At 29.0% G+C, this 23,025-nt stretch overlaps 3 protein-coding genes across 8 annotated transcripts in view; 1 reads left to right on the top strand and 2 right to left on the bottom strand.

Annotated features, from left to right (window-relative positions):
- The window catches only part of LOC130820713 (protein PLASTID REDOX INSENSITIVE 2, chloroplastic-like), a 33,706-nt gene that overhangs the window by 8,300 nt on the left and 2,381 nt on the right, over positions 1–23,025 (top strand). Inside the window, exons 3-4 of one of the 5 annotated variants that reach the window (XM_057686193.1) lie at positions 618–829; positions 11,914–12,563. In XM_057686193.1, coding sequence (XP_057542176.1) covers positions 618–809 — 192 coding nt within the window. In that variant the 3' untranslated portion in view covers positions 810–829; positions 11,914–12,563. Of the gene's footprint in view, positions 1–617; positions 981–4,597; positions 5,279–11,913; positions 12,564–23,025 lie in introns of those variants that run through there. The other 4 variants (XM_057686192.1, XM_057686195.1, XM_057686191.1 and 1 more) reach the window with 4 other exon arrangements.
- Positions 950–3,063, bottom strand: LOC130820714 (uncharacterized). Its single transcript, XM_057686198.1, has 3 exons — positions 2,298–3,063; positions 2,054–2,181; positions 950–1,439 (listed from the first exon to the last, which is right to left on the bottom strand). The coding sequence occupies exons 1-3, from the start codon at positions 2,569–2,571 to the stop codon at positions 1,338–1,340; spliced, it is 504 nt and encodes a 167-aa protein (XP_057542181.1). The 5' UTR covers positions 2,572–3,063; the 3' UTR covers positions 950–1,337.
- LOC130820711 (nucleobase-ascorbate transporter 7-like) lies at positions 13,608–19,211 on the bottom strand. Of its 2 annotated transcripts, none has more exons than XM_057686190.1 (15): positions 19,018–19,211; positions 18,751–18,886; positions 17,731–17,828; positions 17,458–17,634; positions 17,277–17,377; positions 17,064–17,139; positions 16,583–16,642; positions 16,318–16,502; positions 15,901–15,997; positions 15,661–15,747; positions 15,286–15,344; positions 15,090–15,181; positions 14,931–15,008; positions 14,679–14,839; positions 13,608–14,076 (listed from the first exon to the last, which is right to left on the bottom strand). In XM_057686190.1, the coding sequence occupies exons 2-15, from the start codon at positions 18,866–18,868 to the stop codon at positions 13,858–13,860; spliced, it is 1,608 nt and encodes a 535-aa protein (XP_057542173.1). In that variant the 5' UTR covers positions 18,869–18,886; positions 19,018–19,211; the 3' UTR covers positions 13,608–13,857. The 2 variants fall into 2 exon arrangements, with proteins under 2 accessions (XP_057542173.1, XP_057542172.1); XM_057686189.1 differs by having other exon boundaries at positions 19,075–19,211.

The raw sequence follows: 23,025 nt of genomic DNA, 5'->3' as shown, positions 1-23,025 counted from the left end.
TTATAGTCACTAAAACTCAATTATAGTTGGCATTTCCTTTGGATTAGAAGGGTAGGTGTAAAAGTAGACACTTAGGATAGTGGATATTAGTTGAACAAGTCTGTTACAAGTTACAAGTTACAACCTACAATCATTCTAACAAACAATGTGGTATTGTATCGGTTAAGTCGTAAAAGTTTTTAAATTTATTGAACTAATAAATAATATACAAAAAACACGTTCTAGTCCTATATGAATCGGTTAATGATTTTTAGAATATCTCTCCAGAAAAACAATTGGTTTATGTAAATGATGTCTATAATTTTGGTTCAATGTTCACTTATTATAACATCCAATTATGCCGACACCATCATGTCATTCTCATCTATGCTTTCAACTAGTTATGGTTCGGAAATCGGTTGTACACATTTTTACCTTTTAATAATAAAAATATAAATTCTGATTGACCCTTTAATAGGAAACATCATATGTAACTTCACATAAACAAGAAGTGGTAAATTTTATTTATTTTTTTTTTTTTGGAGATTAGTCTTTTGAATTTTGACTGAAGTCCTCTATTCTTACTAGATAACTCACTTGTAATTGACTAATGAGACTTTCTTGCATGAAAATAAAAGCAGATACTGCATGAATTTCTGTTGAAAGAGTATGGAGGGCCAGGAACATTATTGGTGGAGCCTTTTACATTCATGCTCATTGCTATCAAAGACAACAACTTGCCTGGTGCTGCTTTAGCTGCTAGAACATCCCTCCTTTGGGCTCAAAATTATTTAGATTGTGACTGGCAAGCCTGGAATTCTTCATCTTAGTCACAACTCACAACAATCAAGTAAATCAACATTTCTTGTCCTCTTTTTTATTTTTTATTTAATTTTTTTTGAATTTTCCTCATTTATCATTGCTAGCAAAAAACAATACTTTGAGCAAGGCTGAGAAATTCATGTCATTCTTGAGAAGGAAAAAATTATTTACATTATAAATAGCAGGGTCGGAGCAAAAATACATAATACTTTGAAATTGAAGCTATGCTTGCTTTATATTCATTTAAAATTTTCCCGTCTAAAAACAATTAGATTAAAGCAAAACAAGTATAACTAAAATCTGAGCCTCTTAAAGAGAGAGGTTGTACGGTCTAACACCTTACACGTACCAAGCTCCACCCTGGTGTTAGCCTTGTTTTATGATGCATCAAAAGTTGGCTTAGATATAAGAGGTTGACACTACCGTTAGTTACATTTTTCCTTGTGTGCCCCATTTTTTCCCTTCTCCCTTTTTCCTGATATTTCCTTCTTTTTTGGAAGTATTTATTGATCTTCTTTCCCTCTTCTGCATACTAATCAGCTCATAGCTTCAGATATACTATGTAATGACGGCCTCCATGTCTTAGATCTCGAGCTCATAGATCTTGATGCTAATCTCTGTCTGTCATAATCTGATCCCTGTATTCAAACCAAAAATCCGGAAAATTTTAGTGTCAAATTTTTAGTTTCATGTATGTAAGATCTTTTTTATTCGGGCTATTCACTTTATGTCATCTATCTGTGTGTCAGGCGCTTGACACTCAGACATGGATATGACACTTAGACACTTCAATTTTAGTTCAAAAAGCTCAATATTTTCATAAAACAATCGATTTGGACACTTGGACTTGTATTCAAATCGGATAGGAGTATAAGAGTTCTGTTTAGCATAAGACTCTGCTTTTCCTCTGCTTCTTTAGTTAGTTGATTCAAAAACTACCCAATACATGTTTTTCATAGCTCTGTCAGGAACCTTCACCCATGTAGAGATGAGTGAATTGTATAATAGTAAGGGAATTTAGTCTCGGACTTGTCTAGGCCATGACCTAAGTCATTTAATCAAAAGCTCTATTAATAGTGAATTGTATAATATAAGTGAAACATATATGAATGACAGTCGAACTAATTCAGCACACATGTAGAGATGAGTGTTCGATCCATCCTATACTATTGTTCTGTATTTTCTCTGCCCAATTGGTAGAAAGATCAAGTACTGAGCTATATTCAAAAAAAATGAAATTTGATCTATTTACCTGATCATTGTTTTCTGATTCATCTGTATCTTTTCCTGCGCTTGCTTGTAGCTTACTAGTATTTCCTGAGCCTTTTTCATTCATCTTTGCTTTTGCCATCTTTTTAGCTATCAATACCTTCTTAACCTCTGTCATCATAAAAATTAAAAAATAACCTTTATCTCAAGTCCCAATAATATAGAATGTGTAATCGGCTACATGAACCCAAACAAACCAGTCATTTGATCATTAATTTAAAACTGACCTTGTGAGGTAACGAGGCGATAAGCCCGGCCTAACACTAGTGTATCAGTTGGCCGGAGCAGTTTAACTTGAGTGTACTGGACCTTCTTTTTCTTACTATCCGTAGTGGGACCTGGCTCATCGGACCTATGGATAGGGATGATAAGGGAAACATAGTGACCAGGGTTCATCTTCATTACTTCATTAGCAGTAATAGGCCAATACATCCACTCAACCTTCCCATTCGGGTGTTGTATGACCAATGCTGCAGCATCAACTGCTTGACAGTTCCCCATTTTTCTTCGAGCTTTTGTGACGAGGTTTGGCTTGATGGAGGTTTTGATTGATAGTAGACTGATTTAATCCTTAATACATGTAGTCTACCTTTAAATTCATAAAAAAAGAAGAATAAGGAGATAAGTTGGGAATTGGGATATAGATTATGATTATTAGAAGGAATAAAGGGAAAGAGTTTTAGATGAAGAGGAGGAAAAAATTGACGAGATATGAAATAAGAGCTAAGGAGTCTTTATCTTAAAGGAATACCCACCAAAATTAAGTAAACGTGGAAGAAAGTTACAATTTATATTACCTTTTATTTGTATCAGCTTATTTAAGCTAATAGAAGTATCTTTGTAGTTGTACTACTAGTCTACTACTATGACTCCTAGGTCATTCTCACCAAACTAAATTATGGGTACTTGTGATTTTATATATGGAGATTCTATAGTTGTTAGGTTTTTTAAGTTAAAATTTATAATTGTTTAATGTAAAGTATTTATAAGGGCAGTCTAGTATATAAAACATCCTAATAAAGTGATGGTCGAATGTGTTCTATTATAAAGGTAGAATGGGGAGGATAAGACATAAAGATGATGGTAGAAATATGTGTTTGAGATGGAAAGATAAATGGTTTATGAATGTGATTTAGTGAAAAAAAACTGCGATTAAAGTCAACTCAAGATAAATAGTATAATAAAATCGAGAGAATTTAGATAATTGTGTAATTATTATAGTAATTGAATTTTTAAACCAGTCATTATAAAATTTTCATATATATACCTTTATACGTTTCTTAAGAGGAAGATTTAGGTAAGATTAGATTATTTAATTAGGTTTTTACTAAAAATAAAGTGACAATAATGTAGGTATAGTTGATATTAATTTAGTAATTATGTGTTGGTCAATTTGAGCACCAAGATGCCTTAAATATAGCCATTTAGCTAGGTAATGAGGACCCACTTGGATTGATCTCATCACAAAGTAGGGTCCAATAATGGGACATCTTCGACACTGTCCACGGAGGGTGGTCATTCGATCGTCAATAGTGTTTGTGTATAATTTAACTTCATTTTTTCCGGTCATTTAATCTCATTTGATTTTAACACGAAAAATTTAGAAATTGAATATAAGGGTTTAACTGTTCGAGTAGCTTTATACTCCTTTAACGCTAAAATGGAGAAAATAGAGAGTAAAAATGGTGGAGTCATATTTAAAAATATAAATGATTTAAATTCATTGAGACATGCTATAATGAAAAATTAGCTTAATTGAGTAAGACACAAGAGGAAATTTATACCAGTGAAAATTTTTTTTAGTCATGGTGTAAAGTCAAAAAATAAAATGAGTTTGAATTAAGATTTTGAGAATATTTTAATCTTGATTTGTGTTTTAAAATTGAATTTGTAATGATATATTGGCTTCTTTTGAACTTCTTTTAGATGTTACAAAGTTCCACTATTCCTTTTCATTGAGTTTTTATATAAATGAATAAATAATGTTAGTTATTATTTAATTATTGTATTTTTATCATTACAAATTGTATTGTTGATCGGATCCAATACATGTGATTTGTAATAAAATAATGTGTACATGTCTATTGATTTTATGGATAACTTATCTAGACATAAATTCACCCAAGAAAATTTAGTTTATTTAATTTTGTTTTTTCTAGGTGAGCAAAAAAAAATTTTAGGTGTGCATGGTAAATTTAAATTTTGCGTTGGATGCGTTTTTATATAAATTTTTGAGCTCTTAGGGGCTAGGTAGCCTGTTGTTTGGGCGAATTTTGTTTGGGATAGAAGTTCTATACCGAAAGCTAGATTTATTATGTGGCTAGCTGTTAATGAAAGACAGAAATCAAGAGATAAACTCCTCTCCATGGAACTTATAGCTAATGATGTATGTCCGCTATATGGTTTGGTTTCAGAGTCTAATGCACATTTGTTTTTCTTGTGTCTTTAGCTCTCAATGTCTTAAAGACATTCTGTATTGGTTGGGTGTTTATGGTGTTAGTAAGTCTATTTATAATTTTGCATCTAGGAAATGGAGGGGTGTTGTCTATAAAAGAAAGATTTTGACTATAGCCCTTTATAGTCTTACATATGGGGTGTTGATACTGTTTGGAACCTTCAAGTTCCTATGGTGACTAGAGTAACTCGTGAAGATTGAGGTCAAGAATAAGGTTATGCATATCCCAATCAAAGGTGTGAGTGTTGATCACCCTTGGATTAGGAGGATTTTTATTCTATTGTATAGCTGTCTATTACATAGCTGTTGGTTATTTTGTGTTTTGTTTGGAGTTCTGTTTACTTTATGCACACGAAGAGTGGGTTGGGAGAAACCCTTTTTAGAAGGCGTGCTTTTTTTTTCATGCTGATGTAAATTAGATTTGCAGTTCTCTTGTTTTTTTTAATACTCTTTTACACTTTTTTTGTTTTGAATTAATGAAAAATAAAAAAATAAAAAAAAAAGTATGCAAGAAGATGAGAGATTAAAACTTTGCAAGTGTGAGCAACTATCATTATGGAAACCGATCTGTAATATATAAACATTCCAAACTTCACTTGTGTATGGGTAGTAAAGGCCTATTTCACATAAATAACAAATACTGATTTTTTTTTATTTTCTCTTTTGGAATTTGGAAAAAAAAAACAAATAATAATTACATATTAGATACTACTATTGAATAAATAACAATTACTCCCTCTGTATTTTTTATCTTCCTATTGAAAATTTGGGAAGAAACCAAAACAAATAGTAGTAATAATTACTTCCTTCATTCCTTTTTGTTTTTTCACTTTAAGGGAGAGAAATTTAAATTAGATTTTTAAATTATATATTGAAGATAAAATACATTCTTGTGAGATCTTGTTGGATTTGTCTTGATGTAAAGTTTCTTAATATGTAATTTTTATAATTTTTTATGATACGTACTTAGAGATATTAAAATTTAAAATTTGCTAAAAAAATATGTGTAAAAGGTAAAGTGGATAAATAAAAAGAAAACAGAGAGAGTACATATTAAATGCTATTATAGATGATTAAAATAATGTAAAAAAAAATTATAAGTGTTATAATCTCATAAAATTTCATCAGGTGTATATTTTATTACATAAAATAAAAGTAAATTACATTAGTAATTATAGTAATGTAACTTAGTTTTTCGAGATTACTCCGAGTATAAGTGGAAATAAATCAAAATATAATAACCAATTTTTGTTCTAGTATTTTGTTCAAATTCCACTAGTTTTTTTTTTTTTTTTTTTTTTTTTTTTTTAGGGTGTGAGATGAGTTCTAATTTATAATAATGATGGGGAAAATTATTGTTGATATAATAATTGGTATAGAGAAATTAACACCTGATAGTTGTCACCCATTTCTAAGGTCTACGGTTCTCCATACATGAAATTTGTGAAAGTTGAGTATGAAGTATGAACCTTAGGTTTTAAAAAGTAGGGTAAAGGATTGTATTGGTTGTCTTCATTTGTCCATTTCCCCTTATACTTATAGTTTTGTTGTCTTATTTGGGTCTACAACTATAAAGATGATTAAGACCATGGATGATGACTTGTATTGTATGTATTAAATGATGCAAAAATATTCTCTTTACTTTTAAGAATATTGTCCTAAATTATTTAATGAAAATTAAAGTTGTTACATACCTATGATCATTGAAATCTTTGGAAATATGTTTACTTTCTTCCTTTTATTCTTCAAATAATCAGTCAAATAATGTAATTTTTTAAACTCGAATAAAAGTTTTTAATATCTTGTGAAAAAATATTCACAAAAATGTTTATAGAGGTTTCTTAAATCAAGAGTATAATATATACTATTTGAACGGCTGAAAATTAAATTTGAGATTTAGAAGTGCAATGTCTATTATTAGGCTATCACCTCACTAGTCACTCATCTTAATGAACTTTGTTATAAGTGTCTAAAAATAAGCAAGGAGCATCCATTTAGGATTATTGAGCTTTCTTCAATCAAAACTCGAGAGTATGTAATAACTTCCAAAGTGGAAGAATGAGAATCAAACTCGAAATTTAGAGATACAATATCTACCTTTAGACTATCACCTTACTCTTCATCTAAAATTGATCTTCTTTGCAATTCAAAGTTCAACCCTCCTTAAAAGTTTTTGATCATTGTTAATATATTTTCTAATTTTACATTTGAAAGATGTGGTTTAGTGTTTATTGATTAAGAGTTGTTTGAATGAATTATTAGTGAAAATGTCATATTAAACCTTGCACCCCTAATTTAAAAATTTTAAATAATAAGTTTGTCCCTTTTAACTAACAATTTAAAAATTTTAAATAATAAGTGATATTTTCTTTTTGAGGTGAATCACTATTAAGCATTGATCCACAAGTGTTAATAATTTGATTTAATGATATGTATTATGGGTTATGGCCTAATAATGAGGAAATATTGCTTAGTCGGCAATCATATATGAAAAACAACTTTTTTTCATATCCCTTTAACATACTAACTATTCTCCCAATTAAAATCCACAATTTTTAAAAGTTAATTTTCAATTTTTTTTTTTCTTTTCTGATGTAGACAGTGGTGAATGCATATTGAGGCTTGAGACTACTCATACCTCATCATAAATTATGGAGTAATTTGTATTAATTTTTTTTTTTTTAAATTTTTTTTTAATATTTTAAAGAAAAAATTAAATGACGCCCTTTTTTTTTAGTTATTATAATTAATTTTGAGGACTCCTATTAATTGGCTCAACATCACATCTATTGCTAAATCAATTGATCTGTTAAAAGCCTACCCTTAATCGATAATTTTTGTAATTGGTTGATTATCTCAAATAAGTAATTTAACTAAAAATGTAAATTAATGGTTGAGGCCTCATCTAACAGATTTAATAGTAGCTCGACCTTTATAGAAAATTAATTAATAGGATTAATCTATCAAACCAACTGGATCACGGGCTCTTCATATGGTCTTGCCCCCATTGTAGAGCTCTACAAGTTAACTTGGCCATTTCCTTCTTGTCATTTTAATATCAAATCGGTCCCCAACCCTCTTGTAGACAATGAATATTATGTCATCAAAGCTCAACACATTATTATTATGGAAGTTAGTTGGTGACATTTTATTTTTTAACAAAAATTTTTCAGTTTTTGACTCCGAGTTTTTAAATAGCATAGTTTTTAGATAAGCTCTTTTAGTCGTTTCATTGTCATCAATACTATTCAACATGTAAAATTCTAAAACTAATTACATTAGCGAGGATCGAATTTTATTTTAGTTAGAGTAAATACAATAAGTTTTGAAATAGAATTTTACCGAACTCTTCCCTTCCCTCAACATACATATAATCCCCGAAAAACAACTAAGGACCTTAGCTAATTTATGATAGTATGATGCCTTGCAAGTTTTTCCATGACGCTTGCTATCAAGAGTCAATTGGAAATAATTTCTTTGTTAGTAGTCTTATCACTCATAAGGGTTGTTAGTATATATCCGACCTCGTAAATCATATCTTAGATGTGAGTCACTTAATGACATTGGGATAAAGAAATATTGTTATTGTTGTTGTGTATATATATAATATATTTGGTCTAGAATTTTAATAGACTATGAATATGAATGAAATTCATCACTTACATACATTTTTGAATTAGATTGAGATTATGAAATTTGTCTAACCTAACACTTAAAAAGATTCAATTTAATGCAATAACTACTTGGTAGTTATTTTCACCAGTTACTAAAATTCAATATTCGACACTATCAGACGTATATACTTCTATGCACAAGGTAGTGGCAATATGATAATATAATAATTGAGAATCATGGCTTAGCCTCATATGTTGTAGGTTTTTCCTTTTATTCTCGTAATATATATATGATAAATTTATTTAATTTTCTCTTCTCCATAGGGATTTTTCAGTCTATTCTTAAAAAAATAAAAATAAAAATAAAAAACTATGATAAGCCAAAGCAAAGAAATTTGATTTATCTCCAAAATGATGACAAAGACTTTCATATCCAAACAAATTTTATAGCATTTCGGCCCAAAAGAAACACAAAATAATTGTTAAAATTAGATGGACCAAGCCAACTTTGATAAAGAAACAGGAAATAGGATTATATAGTACATTTATATTTTTTGATTCTCACCATTGGTTTATGATGTTCATCAAAGTTGCATAATCATTAGTATTTGGATTAAAGTAATGTATATTATATTTTGTCTCCTTATCTTCGTAATCCAAAGTTATGTAAGTTGTTTGAAATATTAAAAATGATTTTTAGATTTTGAGATAAAAGCAATATATTTTATAATATATATCACCTTATTCTTCTGATTCAAAATTCAATACTTTAAATTATTAAATATTAAGATATCTTGTATTCAAGATTTTAACCATTGAAATTGCAAATAATAGTTGCTCGTACAAACAACGTATAATCATTTGTTTGTACAAAATAAGCTTCTCGTAAATTATATCACGGTTTACAACATGCTTTATTTGGATATAGAATATGAAAATATAGACTTTTTTTGGCTCTCACTGTTTAATATATAACACGCCCTACTTAATACCGAAAGATTAAGATATAGAAGTTAATGTTTATTGTTTTTTCATAAACATGGTAAAAATAAATAAATAAATAAATAAAAAAACAGTATGAATTAAACTCAAACCTAAAAAATGATACATAATGATTATAAAAATTTCAATAATTAAATTTTTTGTAATATACCTAGCTAGGCACTTTCAAAGCTATCATGAATTGGTGATATTGTCAAAATTAAGGGTGATCAGCTCAAGAAAATTAAATAAATTAAATAGGAGAAAAAGGAGTAAAGATCTCCATGTGAGTGTCTAATTCAAAGTTTGTGACAATTATTAAGATGGTCAAACATTGCTTATAATTTTTATTTATTAATTACTTGTAGTAGTCGTTTAGTGCCTATGCCATGTACCTAAACTTGATGGGGCCATTTTTACATTTAATATAAACTAAGGTTTTTTTTCATAAAGGTATATGTAAAAAAAATTTAGTGCAAACTACATACTTCATTAATCTAATTTACTATTTGAAATCATAAAACTAAACTATTTTAGAAATTAATTTGATTTGTAATGTATTATTTATGTGGTACAAATAAAGTAATTTTTAAATTTCTTACATCTTTTAGTTAAATTAATTAATAGCACTTTAAAAAAATATAATCAATAGGATAAACGATTTCTTTTGATAGAAAATATAATCAGATGATTATTGCTATTAGATCGAATAAATCCGAAATCAAACCAACTCAAAGTTAATCTAATTAAAAAATAAGCCGATTTATTATTTTGATAAATGTAGATAAAATTAAATGGGGCATTATTATTTGTCGCCACCCTTTTCATTTTATCGCCACCCCCCTCCTAATGAAATTACGAATTTGCCCCTGATTTTTAAAAATTTACAAATTTGCCATTGAGTTAATAACTTTTCATTTTCATTTTTTTTAATTTTTTTTAATTATTTTTATTTATATTACTATTGTTATTATTATTATTATTATTATTATTATTATTATTATTATTATTATTATTATTATTATTATTACGGTTATTATTATTATTATAACGGTTATTATTATTACGGTTATTAATAATAATAATAACAATAATAATAATACTAATAATAATAATAATAATAATAATAATAAAATTAATAATAAAAATAATAATAATAAAAAAAATTAAAAAAAAAAAATACCAGTCGCACAAAGCAGTCGCACGTTTTATGCGACTGGTATTTTTTTTTTTTTTTTTTTTTTTATTATTATTAATTTTATTATTATTATTATTATTATTATTACGGTTATTATTATTAATTTTAATATTATTATTATTATTAATATTGTTGTTGTTATTATTATTATTTTTATTTTAATTATTATTGTTATAACTGATGTACGAAAGAAAGCGTAAAAATTGACAAACACAAAACACACAAAATTTACGTGGTTCACCAACAATGTGTTGACTAGATTATAGAAAATAAAAGTTTATAAATTACTCCAATGCATAAAACCTTAGCCAAAACAGATTTTTTTGGAATGATGCAAAACTAATGCCCAAGACTCCTTTTATAAGGAGAAGAATAACAAGCCTTTGTTATTCTTCCGATGTGGGATAATGATAAACATTAATCTTCCAATGTGGGATAATGAAAAACATTAATCTTCCAATGTGGGATAATGACAAACATCAATCTTCCAATGTAAGGTTATGTCTTGAATCCCACATTGGAAGATTGATGTTTGTCATTATCCCACATTGAAAGATTAATGTTTTTCATTATCCCACATTGGAAGATTAATGTTTATCATTATCCCACATCGGAAGAATAACAAAGGCTTGTTATTCTTCTCCTTATAAAAGGAGTCTTGGGCATTAGTTTTGCATCATCCCAAAAAAATTTGTTTTGGCTAAGATTTTCTGTATTGGAGTAATTTATAAACTCTTAATTTCTATAATCTAACTAATATTTGTATTTTGGGTTTCCTCTAATAATAAAATTTTACTCTTTCTTTTTTACATCAGTTATAATAATAATAATTAAAACAAAAATAATAATTTAATAATAATAATAATAACAACCACAATATTAATAATAATAATAATAATAAAATTAATAATAATAAAAAAAAAATTAAAAAAAAAATACAAGTTGTTGTGCGACTGGTATTTTTTTTTAATTTTTTTTTAATTATTATTATTATTATTATTATTATTATTATTATTATTAACCGTAATAATAATAACCGTTATAATAATAATAATAACCGTAATAATAATAACCGTTATAATAATAATAATAACCGTAATAATAATAACCGTAATAATAATAATAATAATAAAATTAATAATAATAAAAAATAAAAAAAAATACCAGTCGCACGTTGTGCGACTGCTTTGTGCGACTGGTATTTTTTTTTAAATTTTTTTTTATTATTATTTTTATTATTAATTTTATTATTATTATTATTATTATTATTATTATTATTATTAATAACCGTAATAATAATAACCGTTATAATAATAATAATAACCGTAATAATAATAATAATAATGATGATAATAATAATAATAATAATAATAATAATAAGAACTATGATAATAATAATAACAATAATAATATAAATAAAAATAATTAAAAAAAATTAAAAAAAAAAAAGAAAAATGAAAAGTTATTAACTCAATGGCAAATTTGTAAATTTTTAAAGATTATGGGCAAATTCGTAATTTCATTAGGAGAGGGGGTGGCGATAAAATGAAAAGGGTGGCGACAAATAAGAATCGGGATCTTTATTGTTTTGACAGGAACGATAAGGGATTGATAGTATGAAAGCAAGACTTGTGGATTCAGTTAGTATGATATTTATTACACCATACTCTTTTAAGGATAAGTCAGGGATGTCATTTTCAGGATTCAGGTATGACTATGAGCCATGATGTATCCCTAATCAAATTGGATTTTATGCTCATTTTTTATTTTTAATGATATTGGATGGTCTTGTTTTGGGCAAACATGTTTATTCTTCTTAACTCTCTTCCCTTAAGTTTACTGTTTAGGAGATCGGAATAAATATTTAAATATTGTTTAATTGTTGGAATAATAAGATAATTGCTTAGATGCAGCCCAATTTGAGAGAGGTTCATGTTTTAAATTATTGAAATAAATAACTTTTTTTAAATTAAAAATAAAAATATTAAACTCTGAAAAAAATATTTATATTTCCTAACTAAGCGTTATGGAAAGTCGCTATTAAGGACAGCAATTTCACGATAAACATTGTTCATATGAGCAATTGCCCAACCCTATCTTCTTCTTCCCCATTTTAGTCTTATTCCTTCCACATTGGATTTTTAGGATAGTGAAAATCACTACTAAGGTCCGCCTAGAATCAGACAACTAAGTAAGAGGGTAAATTTTGTGGAGCAAAATTTCTCAAAAATTGCAGTAATGGAGTAATGCTTATTCTACATTAGTTTGGCATTTTTCACATAGTAGAAATTAAAAATTAATAAGGGAATTTACGTAAGTGTTTACAGAGAAGAAATGATTTATTATTTTTCTTTCAATAAATAAATTAAGGTGTTCATTCGAGTCATCAGGTCGATTTCGGATTGGATCAAAATCGAGTCTTATGTCCACATTGATTTTTACAAATTCTAAAATTTATTTTAAAATCGGATCAAGTCGAGTTGAATTATAAGGATAAATGTCGGATCGTCTCAGAATATACGGTCTGAAAGTCGAGAGTTAAGTTAAGGCCACGAAATCCAAATTACGCTATTACCTTTTCTTTTGAGTACAGAATTTAGGTGTAATATTAATTTTGTATTCTCATTACTAACTATTTCAACTCGAAACACAATAATTTAAAAACATTGGAAATATTCATTAAATTTAATTGATTGAATTCTAAGTATAAACTTTATCCATCTTAAAGGAATTCATTAATATTTATACTTAGAATTATCTAATGCATTTTGGTTTTGTGGTGAAAATGGTATATTATGTTCTTTGCAGCAAAGAAATCTTAGTTAAACCTCGTCTCTCAATAAATTTACAAAGAATCCTAATTTTGTTACATTTCACATTTATTATATATATATATATATATATATATATATATATATATATATATATATATATATATATATATATATATATATATATATATATATATATATATAATATACTTGTGAAGTAGTTAATTAATTTTATAGATAAAATTAATAAAATGAGTTTGACAAAGACCATAATAACTTTAGCCTCAATTACATTTATGTTTAGAATCACTCATTCATCCCACAAGACTATTTTAACCATGAATCAAGTGTTCATAATTTCCATACTTTCTTCATTTTTTTGAATTTGCTACCAACCATTACAAAGAAAAAAGTTGACATTAATAACAAATTCACTAAAACAATGGCATTAATTTCTTAAAAACTACTCCTATATAAAGAGCGGGAAATAAAGATCAAACTACAGTCAAACAACCAACTTAACCCAAAAGCCTCAATTGTAAGCTTAACTTATAAGTATATGGAATTAATTTGATTACCATGAAACAATGATCGACAGTATTTAGGCCAAAAACTATATATATGTAAAAAAAAATACTCGATTTTTTGTTTTCGGATTTTTCATCTACATAACTAAGGCTATAGGTTTGCACCATTTAAGTTATAAACACGAGGGGGAAATAGTTTAGACATTGACATTTTGCCTTTTCCTACTGTCACTCGGAAACATCACACAGATGGAAAGAACTTGTTAAGGTTAAAGGGCAAGGAGTAGAATTCTTCACTTCTTGTGTCCGACTTGAATGATCGGAACCGGTCCCACCAAATCACGCCTCGGTCTTTCCTGGATGCGCTGTCTTTCTTCCGCAGTGTAACATCCAAGAAGTATGCTAAAAGTCCGGCAACAAAAGGCTCCGAGGAGAATGGAACGTTTATCATGTCATTGAACTGTATCATTCCATCAAAGTATTAACAAACCAAATTGGCCACACTTCATAACTTGATAAAAAAATTCGACTTTTTCATATCAAAGCTTTAAAAAGAAGATAAAAGTAGAGCCTATGTCATTTGAACTCTTCATTTCATCTTGAGTATCGTGTCCATCTGGTACTTGTAATGAGACATTTTAGTCCGAAATCATGGGAAGTTTTCACAAAATAGACCAATGAAACACTTGGACATATACCCGAGTCCGACACGAGTAACCATTACCAAATGTGCTATTCTTGTGAGAGACCGTCTCTCGGTAAGACGACCTCAAAACAATTTTTATTATTGGGCTATTAAACCCAAGTATGAGGCGCGTACGTCCCATCTAAGAAATTGTGTTACCAAATAGCATAGTAAAAAGGGGATCAAATGAGTGACAGGCAACAAAGTCTGGGCGAAAAGCGTAAAACAGCAGAAATTGCCCAGGGTGAAAGACAAAAGCAGACTGACAACTAGTTGGGCTACTTTTCGGGTTGAATAGATTTGGTTCAATCAAAACTGAATTTGGTGATCTCATTGTTAATTAGCAGTAGGAGAAGAAAGTAGTTTGTAGTACTCACCCATCTTGCATGTGTGTGGACTGGACCGTATCCTTTTACCACCGTGTACTCATTGAAGTATTGCGGTATCGACAAGCCCATGAAAACCGAGAAACCGAGAATGAATTTTGTTCTGAAGCTATTCAAATTGCAAAATTGAAGGAAACCAAGACCAGCTGACCCTGCTCAGATTGATTAATCAACAAGAAAAATCAGAAGGATTCAAGTTTAAACGATGATGAAGGAAACCGTTTCTTTGGGCGAAAAGCTTACCGACATATGCAAAGAACAAGCAATACAATGCAGCCACCATTGGAGGTGGAATTGAAGCAAATACAGCCCCAAATTTACCTATATATGACATTAAAATCAAGTTCAGAAAATCGTTACGTATAAGGGGGAAAACATGTGAATCCTAAGATAAGAACTTACCAAGTATAGAAAAGAAGATCATGAATCCGGCTGCAATCTGTACCACCCTTCGGCTGCCAACACGCGTCAGCGCTAACAAACCAGCATTCTCCCTGTGCGTATGATTAAGGCTCATTAACGAACTTCTAGTGCATTCGAAAATTAATAAAAGCAGAAAAGAACAACAGTTTATAAAAGGACGCTTTAAAAGCCTTACACTGATACCGATGAACCATTGCCGGTTCCAAATACTCCCGACAAAAGAATTCCCACTCCCTATAGCCATGATGAGATAGTAGAGAGGAAAAAACAAGAGGCCCACACGAAGGAAAAAGAATCAGTAACAAAAAAGATCAATAGCCGGAACCGGTGTAACATAATTCGCTTTCGCAATTCATTTAAATTTGCCCAAGAATAGCCCAAAATTGACCATAATTTGCGTTTTTCGATTCGCGATTCAGGAGGAGATTAGCGAATCATGTTACACTGGGGCCCGGAACTTTAATGTACTACTCTACATGGAAAAAAAACTTCATAATGATGACTGTAAACAACGGTTTCCATCTATACTCAGGGTGCAACAATTAATTACCTGCCAACCAATTCCTCGGCTAAGAACAGAAGGCGGAACCGGAGTTGCACTTGCATATCTTGATACCGCAATGAAAGAGCCAGTAGACTGTCCGAAAAATAAAAGTAAAAGGTGAGACCTTTCAGCCAGAGTGAACTAAATAGTGAGAAATTGAAATCAAAGCGAGTAGAGAACGATCGTGGTTTGTGACAATGATCTATGAATAATTTACTTCTACACTTAAATGAAAAGCGTACAAACCTCCACAAGGGCGACAAATGAAGCCATCATCATTGCAAATGCCTCTCCAGCATCAAAAGTTGGAGCTCCCCATTGAAATGGATAAGGAATACTTATCCTGCATACAAAAATAAATTGCACAATTCAACTTAATCTACCATCAATAGATTATTCACGTATTTAATCCAATTACTGCAATTTTCATTCACCGAAGTTTTCCTTTGACGAAATGAGAAATTAGGATTAGTGGGATATATTGAGAATCTTGCAAAATCTATCAACTTAGTATCGGAATTCAAAAAGACCCATTGATCTAACACCCACAAATCACTACTTGCAAATTACACAAAATTTTTATGATTATTTAGCCTCGAATGAGAAGGAAGTTTCAGCTCCATCGACAAACAAGAGTGTAGAGATTAACAGAGGAAACCGTACCAAGAAGCACCACCTATAATCCCAGCACGATCGGTTCTGCAACTCATTTGAGTTGTCAGGGACCTATGCTTGTAAGCACCTCCAACAGTAAGTAGTTCAGCATAAATCCACACAATGGCAACCGAAAACAGAACGGCAAAGCGGTCAAAGACATGTCTTTCTCCATGCATGAGACTAGGTAAGTACTGCAAAAGGCAACCACAAACTCAATATTATTCCTTCCGTTAACTACACTGTCAAAAAACTCGCAATCCTAGGAAGGTACCTGTGAAAAGATAAGTATAACGACAATGTGTGGCAGCCCTATCTCGACACATTTTGCAACCTGTCCATCAATCAACATATAGTTAACCACATTCACCGTTCTGATCTCGTTTTTTAGCAACCAATGAACCATCACAAATGTCGTACTGAGGTTGTTGTGGAACCAACTCAACCAAAAGCTTAAGCTGATGGTTGAGGCCCCAGAATATGTTATATACTCTAACACGCCCCCTCACACGAGACCCCATTGGGCTAGAAGTGTAGATGCGCATAGGCGCTGAATATTCCACTTTAAATGAGGGCTGGTTGAGATTCGAACCCGTGACCTCTCACGTTGCCTTCTGATACCATATCAAGGAACCAACTCAACCAAAAAGTTAAGCTGATGGTTAAGGCCCCAGGATATGTTATATACTCTAACAAAGGTCTCTTCGTTTTGTCTAAAAAGCGTGTATCTAAAAATTTCAAATATGAAAACTTACCCCAGGAAAACCCAATTCATACAAGCCAAATCCCGTAAGGGCTACCAAAGGAACAGCAGACAGTGGACTTAAGAACCTAGCAAATACAAAACATTCACAGGTTTAACATCTAGAAATGGACCAGTAAAAGTAGCACCATCTATACAATCTTTACAAGTAATAAAGCACATTGAAATTTAAAAGGAAACTTGTGAAAGAGGAATTCTAGTTTACCTTACTACATTCCGCCACAAGCCACTAAATCCAAGAACAATTTGTAAAGTCGAAGCAACAATAAGGGATCCTTGAATTCCTCGAATGATCCTATTAAATTTCTGTAAAATGGTCCAGTTATCCAAGTTAATCCCCTCTCAATCGATAAGGAAAATGAAACACAACTTATGATTTTAGTTACCTCCTGAGGATCCACAATGCCGCTATAACGACCCGCCAAAACAATAGAAATTGTGGTGGGAACATATGTATAAGAACCCCCAATAACTGCTGGCAAACGTGTACCGAACATCGACTGAAACAATGTGTTCAAACCAGCAACAAATAGCAAGGTTTGAATCATCTTAGCTTTCTCCTCCTATACAAAACAACCATATAAAATCAGCCATACTATAAATCAGTTTTAATTCATTATTTAACTGCAGATAAGCTTAATAAAGAATTAAATAAGTACATGTCCTCCTCCCATTTGGGGAACCAAGTAAGTTGGAATTAGCACTGTTGTCCCTAACATAACCAAGTAATGTTGAAATCCAAGTAAAATAGCCTCAGCTGCAAAAATAGACGTATTTTAATCAGCATTAAATGCCACCCATTAATTTATTTAGCAATCATATATGAAAATGTGTCAATATCATATTCTATCACTATAGAGAAATGAATATCCTTATATGGCACTCTGGAGCGTATTCAAAACACTAGTATAGGGTGTGCTGAACACTTAATTTTGCACGTGTGCTTAACTGAGTTGGTTTTCATTGTTCTATATTATACATTATTATTATACACAACAATACAATTCAATATTAATAGGGTTTTTCAGCAATATTCATTCACTTATACCTTAAAATCAAGATTAATACTCCCTCGGTCCGGGGAATCTAGGTCCAGGCCAGCCTAGCCCAAGTTTTTTAATCAAAAAACTCATTAAAATTGAATCGTGTAACATATTAACACACAAGAATGACAGCGGAGTTGATTCGATACGCACGCACATGGACAAGTTGTCGCCCCACGGGCCCAAGCCATACTAGAATTTTGGATTCGCCCCTGCCCTTGTTCCCTTTGAGAAATTAACCAGAGAAGTTCACAAGTGTATCAAACTGAAAGAGACATGGGGAGTAAATGACAGCTCCAGATCATATCAACACAAATTTTCAGAATCAACCCAAAAACACTTTAAATTTAATTTACAGTTATATTCAGAAACAAAATTCAGAATCAAATCCAGTAAAAATAAAATGTACATAAAATGATCATTGACAGAAATCATGTGAATTTTACATCTAGGACCACAAACTAAAAATACACAAACCCACTAAAAATAAAAGTATAGAAGTATATGATTACTGTCACAATCAAATAAAAATATAAACCCCACAAAACATTCCATAATCAAAAAACAATGGATCTTCATAGATTGACATAAAAACCAATATATATTCAGAATAAAATAGAAAATAAAAATACTAACGCCATGGAGGTGGACTAGTAATACAGTAAGAAACTCCAGGAAGTTGATCTTTCACTGGATGAGGTTGTAATTCATCCTGTTTTGGTTGTGGGCCAGCTCCTCCGCCACCTCCTGCCATTTTTTTCAACTTCTCTCTCTAGAAAAATTACAAACATTAAAAAATACAAATAATTTTTTATCAGCCAAAAAAAAGAAAACCCAGTAATCAAAATCGAAATTGAACAAAACCCAGATGTTAAATTCCCTGAAATTCAATCTTAAAAATACCTAGAAAAAATTTAAATATGTAATGTAGCTTAGAATGAGAATATAAAAGTATCTTACTGTTTTTCAATTAGCAAAGTAGCTAAAATGGTATTAGTATCACAGGAAGTTTCTTTGTAATAAAGTCTAGAAAAGAGGAAAAAGGATCAAAGAAGACAGACAAGAACTTTGTAAAGGAAGGTGGTAAAATGGGTGTGTGTTTTAAGCAAACTTTAGTACTACAATTTTGAAACTAAGGAAAATATTGAGTGGACCCACATAAGTTTGTTTAAATAATTTTTTGTTGTGAGGCAAAACATAACCATTGCCAAAAGAAAATAAAAGAATAAAGTTATAGTATATTAAAGTTATATTATAGTATATTGGATAATTTTAGTTTATTTGATTAGAGTGAATAAATTTTTTAAACGTAATGTTTGTGGTTAAAATTATTTATTGTTATGAATTAGCTAATGTACACAAATTATTTCTTCCATCATGTTTAATACCAACTAAATAAACAGTCACTTTAATTAATTATGAGTCATTTATTAAAGACCCCTGAAAAATACGAAATAGGGAAATTTAGTTTCCAATTTACTGAGACATATTTCATAATATTTGATGAAATATCTATTTATATAAATAAGACAATTGAGTTTATTACATTAGATATTCATTTATATGTAAAAAAAAAAAAAGAAAAGGTGAGAAATTAAAATGAATTAAGGGAGTAGAGAGAGAATGGTAGGAAGGCAGGATAAAAAAAAAAAGTAAGCTAAGATTGAAAAGAAAAAGAAGGAATACATCTCTGTGAAATGAAAGAGATCAAGGAATCTGTACTTTATTGTCATCCAATTATTTCCTTTCTTTCATAATAGTCGACATATTAATAGTGATATTATTTATTTTTATTTTTGTTTTAATAATTTGTATTCATATTTCTTTTATTTCCAAATATTTGCACCAAATATATTTTTATGCAATCCAATACGTTTGTCGGATCATTTATATCTGAAGTTATAAATAACTAAAAATTATAAAAAATTAATAGTATAAAAATATGCGACGAGACGAATAAAACACAAGATCCCACATGATTATATTTTTTTTTTCGTATAATAGTCGAAATATATAAATTATCATAAATAATGAATAGTGAAAAAGTTGATTTAGTGCAATATAAGATATAATATGGTTATATGTAATCTTATTTTATTTTTCTTAAAACTTAATTTTTTTAAGAAGTACGTAATTTTAATAATTTTTCGTTTAGTTAAAATAATTTATATGAAATGAAAGAAAATAATAGAGACATTATCATGATGAGAAATTATACAAATACAACAACAAAAAGACTAATAAAAAAATGTGAAAATTTGTTAGGAAGAGAGTTGTACTTCATTTTAGTGGTCTTTGTTGCATGAATTTAATGCCTATAATTGGCTACAAATAATGTTGGTTCATTTACACTGCAATTTTTTGTATAAATCAGTACGCTGCTCAGAGTAGAGAGGAGTACTCAATACTCTTACTCCTGCTTCCTTTATGGACATACAAATATTCCTCTTGTTTAACAAAATGCCCTTTTGGTCTCTTGAAAAATTATGGTTTATGGTTTTTTTAATTATTCGACCGGCAGAGAAAATGGAAGAAATTAAGCAAAAATTGAATTTTTAACTTTATTTGCTTTTTAGTTAAGATAATATTCGATTTTCTAATTTAAACAAAAAAAATAGGGAGTTAAATTAATTGTAAAATTTTTTGTGTAATTATTTTGTTGTATTTTCCTTTAAAAGACTATTCGATACGGGTGTTTGCCAATATCTGATAGTTTATATCTGGTAGCTTATATAGAAAGCTAATTTGACTAATTGAATATATGAATTGATTTAACCTATTGAATATGTAAGCTGGATTGATTTAACCTATTGAATATATAAGCTGGTGTTTTAATAGTATTTGATAAAATTTAATCATACCTAAAAGCTGATTAGTGAGAAAAAACATACACTGCCAAGTTTATATTTACCCTCGATAAAATTGACACTAATTATAATCTAAACACTTAACCTAATTAGAAAATAAACTCTCAGCAAAGTCCAACTATTTATACAATTTGTAAACTCACCACAATTCCCCATTTCACACATTTCATAATCTCCTAATTAGAAAATTAACATAACAGATAAATTATTTTCTTTTAAAAATTATATCCATTGAATTATCATTTAGTAATGTAGTATTAAGTGATTGCAAAAATTTATAAATTAAAAAACTTTTTTACAATTAAAATTCCACTACCACGAAAATGATATAAAATATTTTATAAAAATTACACTAAAATTTATTATTATTATCATTGAATATAAATAATCAAATGAATTCGTTAATATTTTTCTTTTGTTTTCTTAACGCTGTTTCTTTCCTTATTGTTCTCCCTTCAATCACGTAAAAGAAAAGCCTAATTACAATTTCCACCGTCCTCTACTACTTCCTTTTGGTGCTTAGTTGTTTTTTTCATTTTGTTCCAAAACAATAGTAAAAGTAACATTGATTGTATAGTATACAAATTTAGTGTGGTCAAGTTCATAGTAGAATTATGTGGTCGATCCCATAAAACAACTTGATTTAGATCAAAAAGTAAAGGGTAAAACCCTTTTTTACCTTTACAAATAAGTAAAAAGTATACAACATTTTATTATATATATTAGATTATATATTATATTTTTTGGTTTATAAAGTTTTTTTTTTTTAATTATAGGATATGTTGAGAAAAGAGGAAAATTAGGTGAGAATTGCATTCGTGATTTTACCTAAAAAAAGCTCTATTTGCTCTAATTGAGACAAACACAATTCTCAAGATTAAAGAGTAAATAAATTAAAGATGTATAAATGCTAAGAATTCAATTTTGTCTCAATTAAAGAACGAATATCACTTTTTAGAAAATGTTTTTAGTTGGATTTTTATCTAATCCTCTGATCTAATCCCACAACATATCGAGTAATAAAAAAAACATATATATTCTAAAATTGATTTTCAAATTAAAAAAATTCATATCTTCGGGTTTACTATGCTGGAATAATAAGAGCATTTTGACCAGATTTAAGAAGTCACATTTTTTGAGTTTGCATTTTCAAATTCACTAATTTGGCATGAAAAATTCCTAACAAGAGTATAGAAAAACAGTGAATTTTTGGTTAAGCTAAAAAATTCCTAACAGTGAATTTTTTTTGTTTTTATATATGTGATTAAAATAAAACATTGTCAGAAAAATAGAGAAATAATTCCATATGTAGATTCACACATAATTCTCAATAACAAACAACTAAAAATATACAATATAAAAGTACATGGTAAAGTGATTTCATTTTGACTTCCTAACCAATTGCAATGGTCAACCCCCTTTAACTTAATTTTTATTATTCGAAATTCATATTTAGACCATCTTACATTATTTAAATTTATTTTATTTTATATTAAGTCGATCACTTAAAAAAATGCTTAATGTTTTTGTTTTTAACTAAACACAATTTAATAAAAAAAAATTGGAAAATAACACATGTCGATTACTTAGAGTTTTGCCAAATATAGAAGTATTAATTTAATAGGACTATAATTGATTGTGTACATGACAATTTATTTTCTTAATTTAATAGGACTATAAATGATTATGTGCATGTCAATTTATTTTCCTAAATGAATTTAAAGTTAAATTAGGTAAGTATTTAAATATAATTTTACATTAATTCTTTATATCTAAATAAGAATCTTAAAGAGATTAATTGTTTTAAAAAACTATATTTTATACGTAAGTAAAATCTTAGAGAGTTAAATTATAAGTCAAAGAAAAATGACATAACATTTGATCTTGACCAATATTTTAATCATTAAAGTATCTTTGACTAACATTTATTTATAGTTAAATTGAGTAAATTAGAGAATATAATATCATATGTTTATGTATGTCGATGCTAAAAAAAATCATACATTACACGGGTTTCTATACTAGTTAACCAATGGTCATACCA

The sequence above is a fragment of the Amaranthus tricolor genome, chromosome 8 (genome assembly GCF_026212465.1).
Source record: "Amaranthus tricolor cultivar Red isolate AtriRed21 chromosome 8, ASM2621246v1, whole genome shotgun sequence".
Taxonomy (NCBI): Eukaryota; Viridiplantae; Streptophyta; class Magnoliopsida; order Caryophyllales; family Amaranthaceae; genus Amaranthus; species Amaranthus tricolor.
Note: the sequence above shows the minus strand (reverse complement) of the source record. Positions and strands in the feature narration are given on the sequence as shown.

What these genes read in the sequence shown, in the direction of transcription:
- LOC130820714 (XM_057686198.1), bottom strand. Translation starts at nt 2,571, where the DNA reads ATGGGGAACTGTCAAGCAGTTGATGCTGCAGCATTGGTCATACAACAC. An exon ending in TCGCCTCGTTACCTCACAAG is followed by an intron (nt 2,182 to 2,297) that starts GTCAGTTTTAAA and finishes TTATGATGACAG; the next exon opens with AGGTTAAGAAGGTATTGATA. An exon ending in AATCAGAAAACAATGATCAG is followed by an intron (nt 1,440 to 2,053) that starts GTAAATAGATCA and finishes GTTTGAATACAG; the next exon opens with GGATCAGATTATGACAGACA.
- LOC130820711 (XM_057686190.1), bottom strand. Translation starts at nt 18,868, where the DNA reads ATGGCAGGAGGTGGCGGAGGAGCTGGCCCACAACCAAAACAGGATGAA. An exon ending in TTATACTTATCTTTTCACAG is followed by an intron (nt 16,503 to 16,582) that starts GTACCTTCCTAG and finishes TGCCTTTTGCAG; the next exon opens with TACTTACCTAGTCTCATGCA. An exon ending in GATCTTCTTTTCTATACTTG is followed by an intron (nt 15,009 to 15,089) that starts GTAAGTTCTTAT and finishes TGTCATATATAG; the next exon opens with GTAAATTTGGGGCTGTATTT.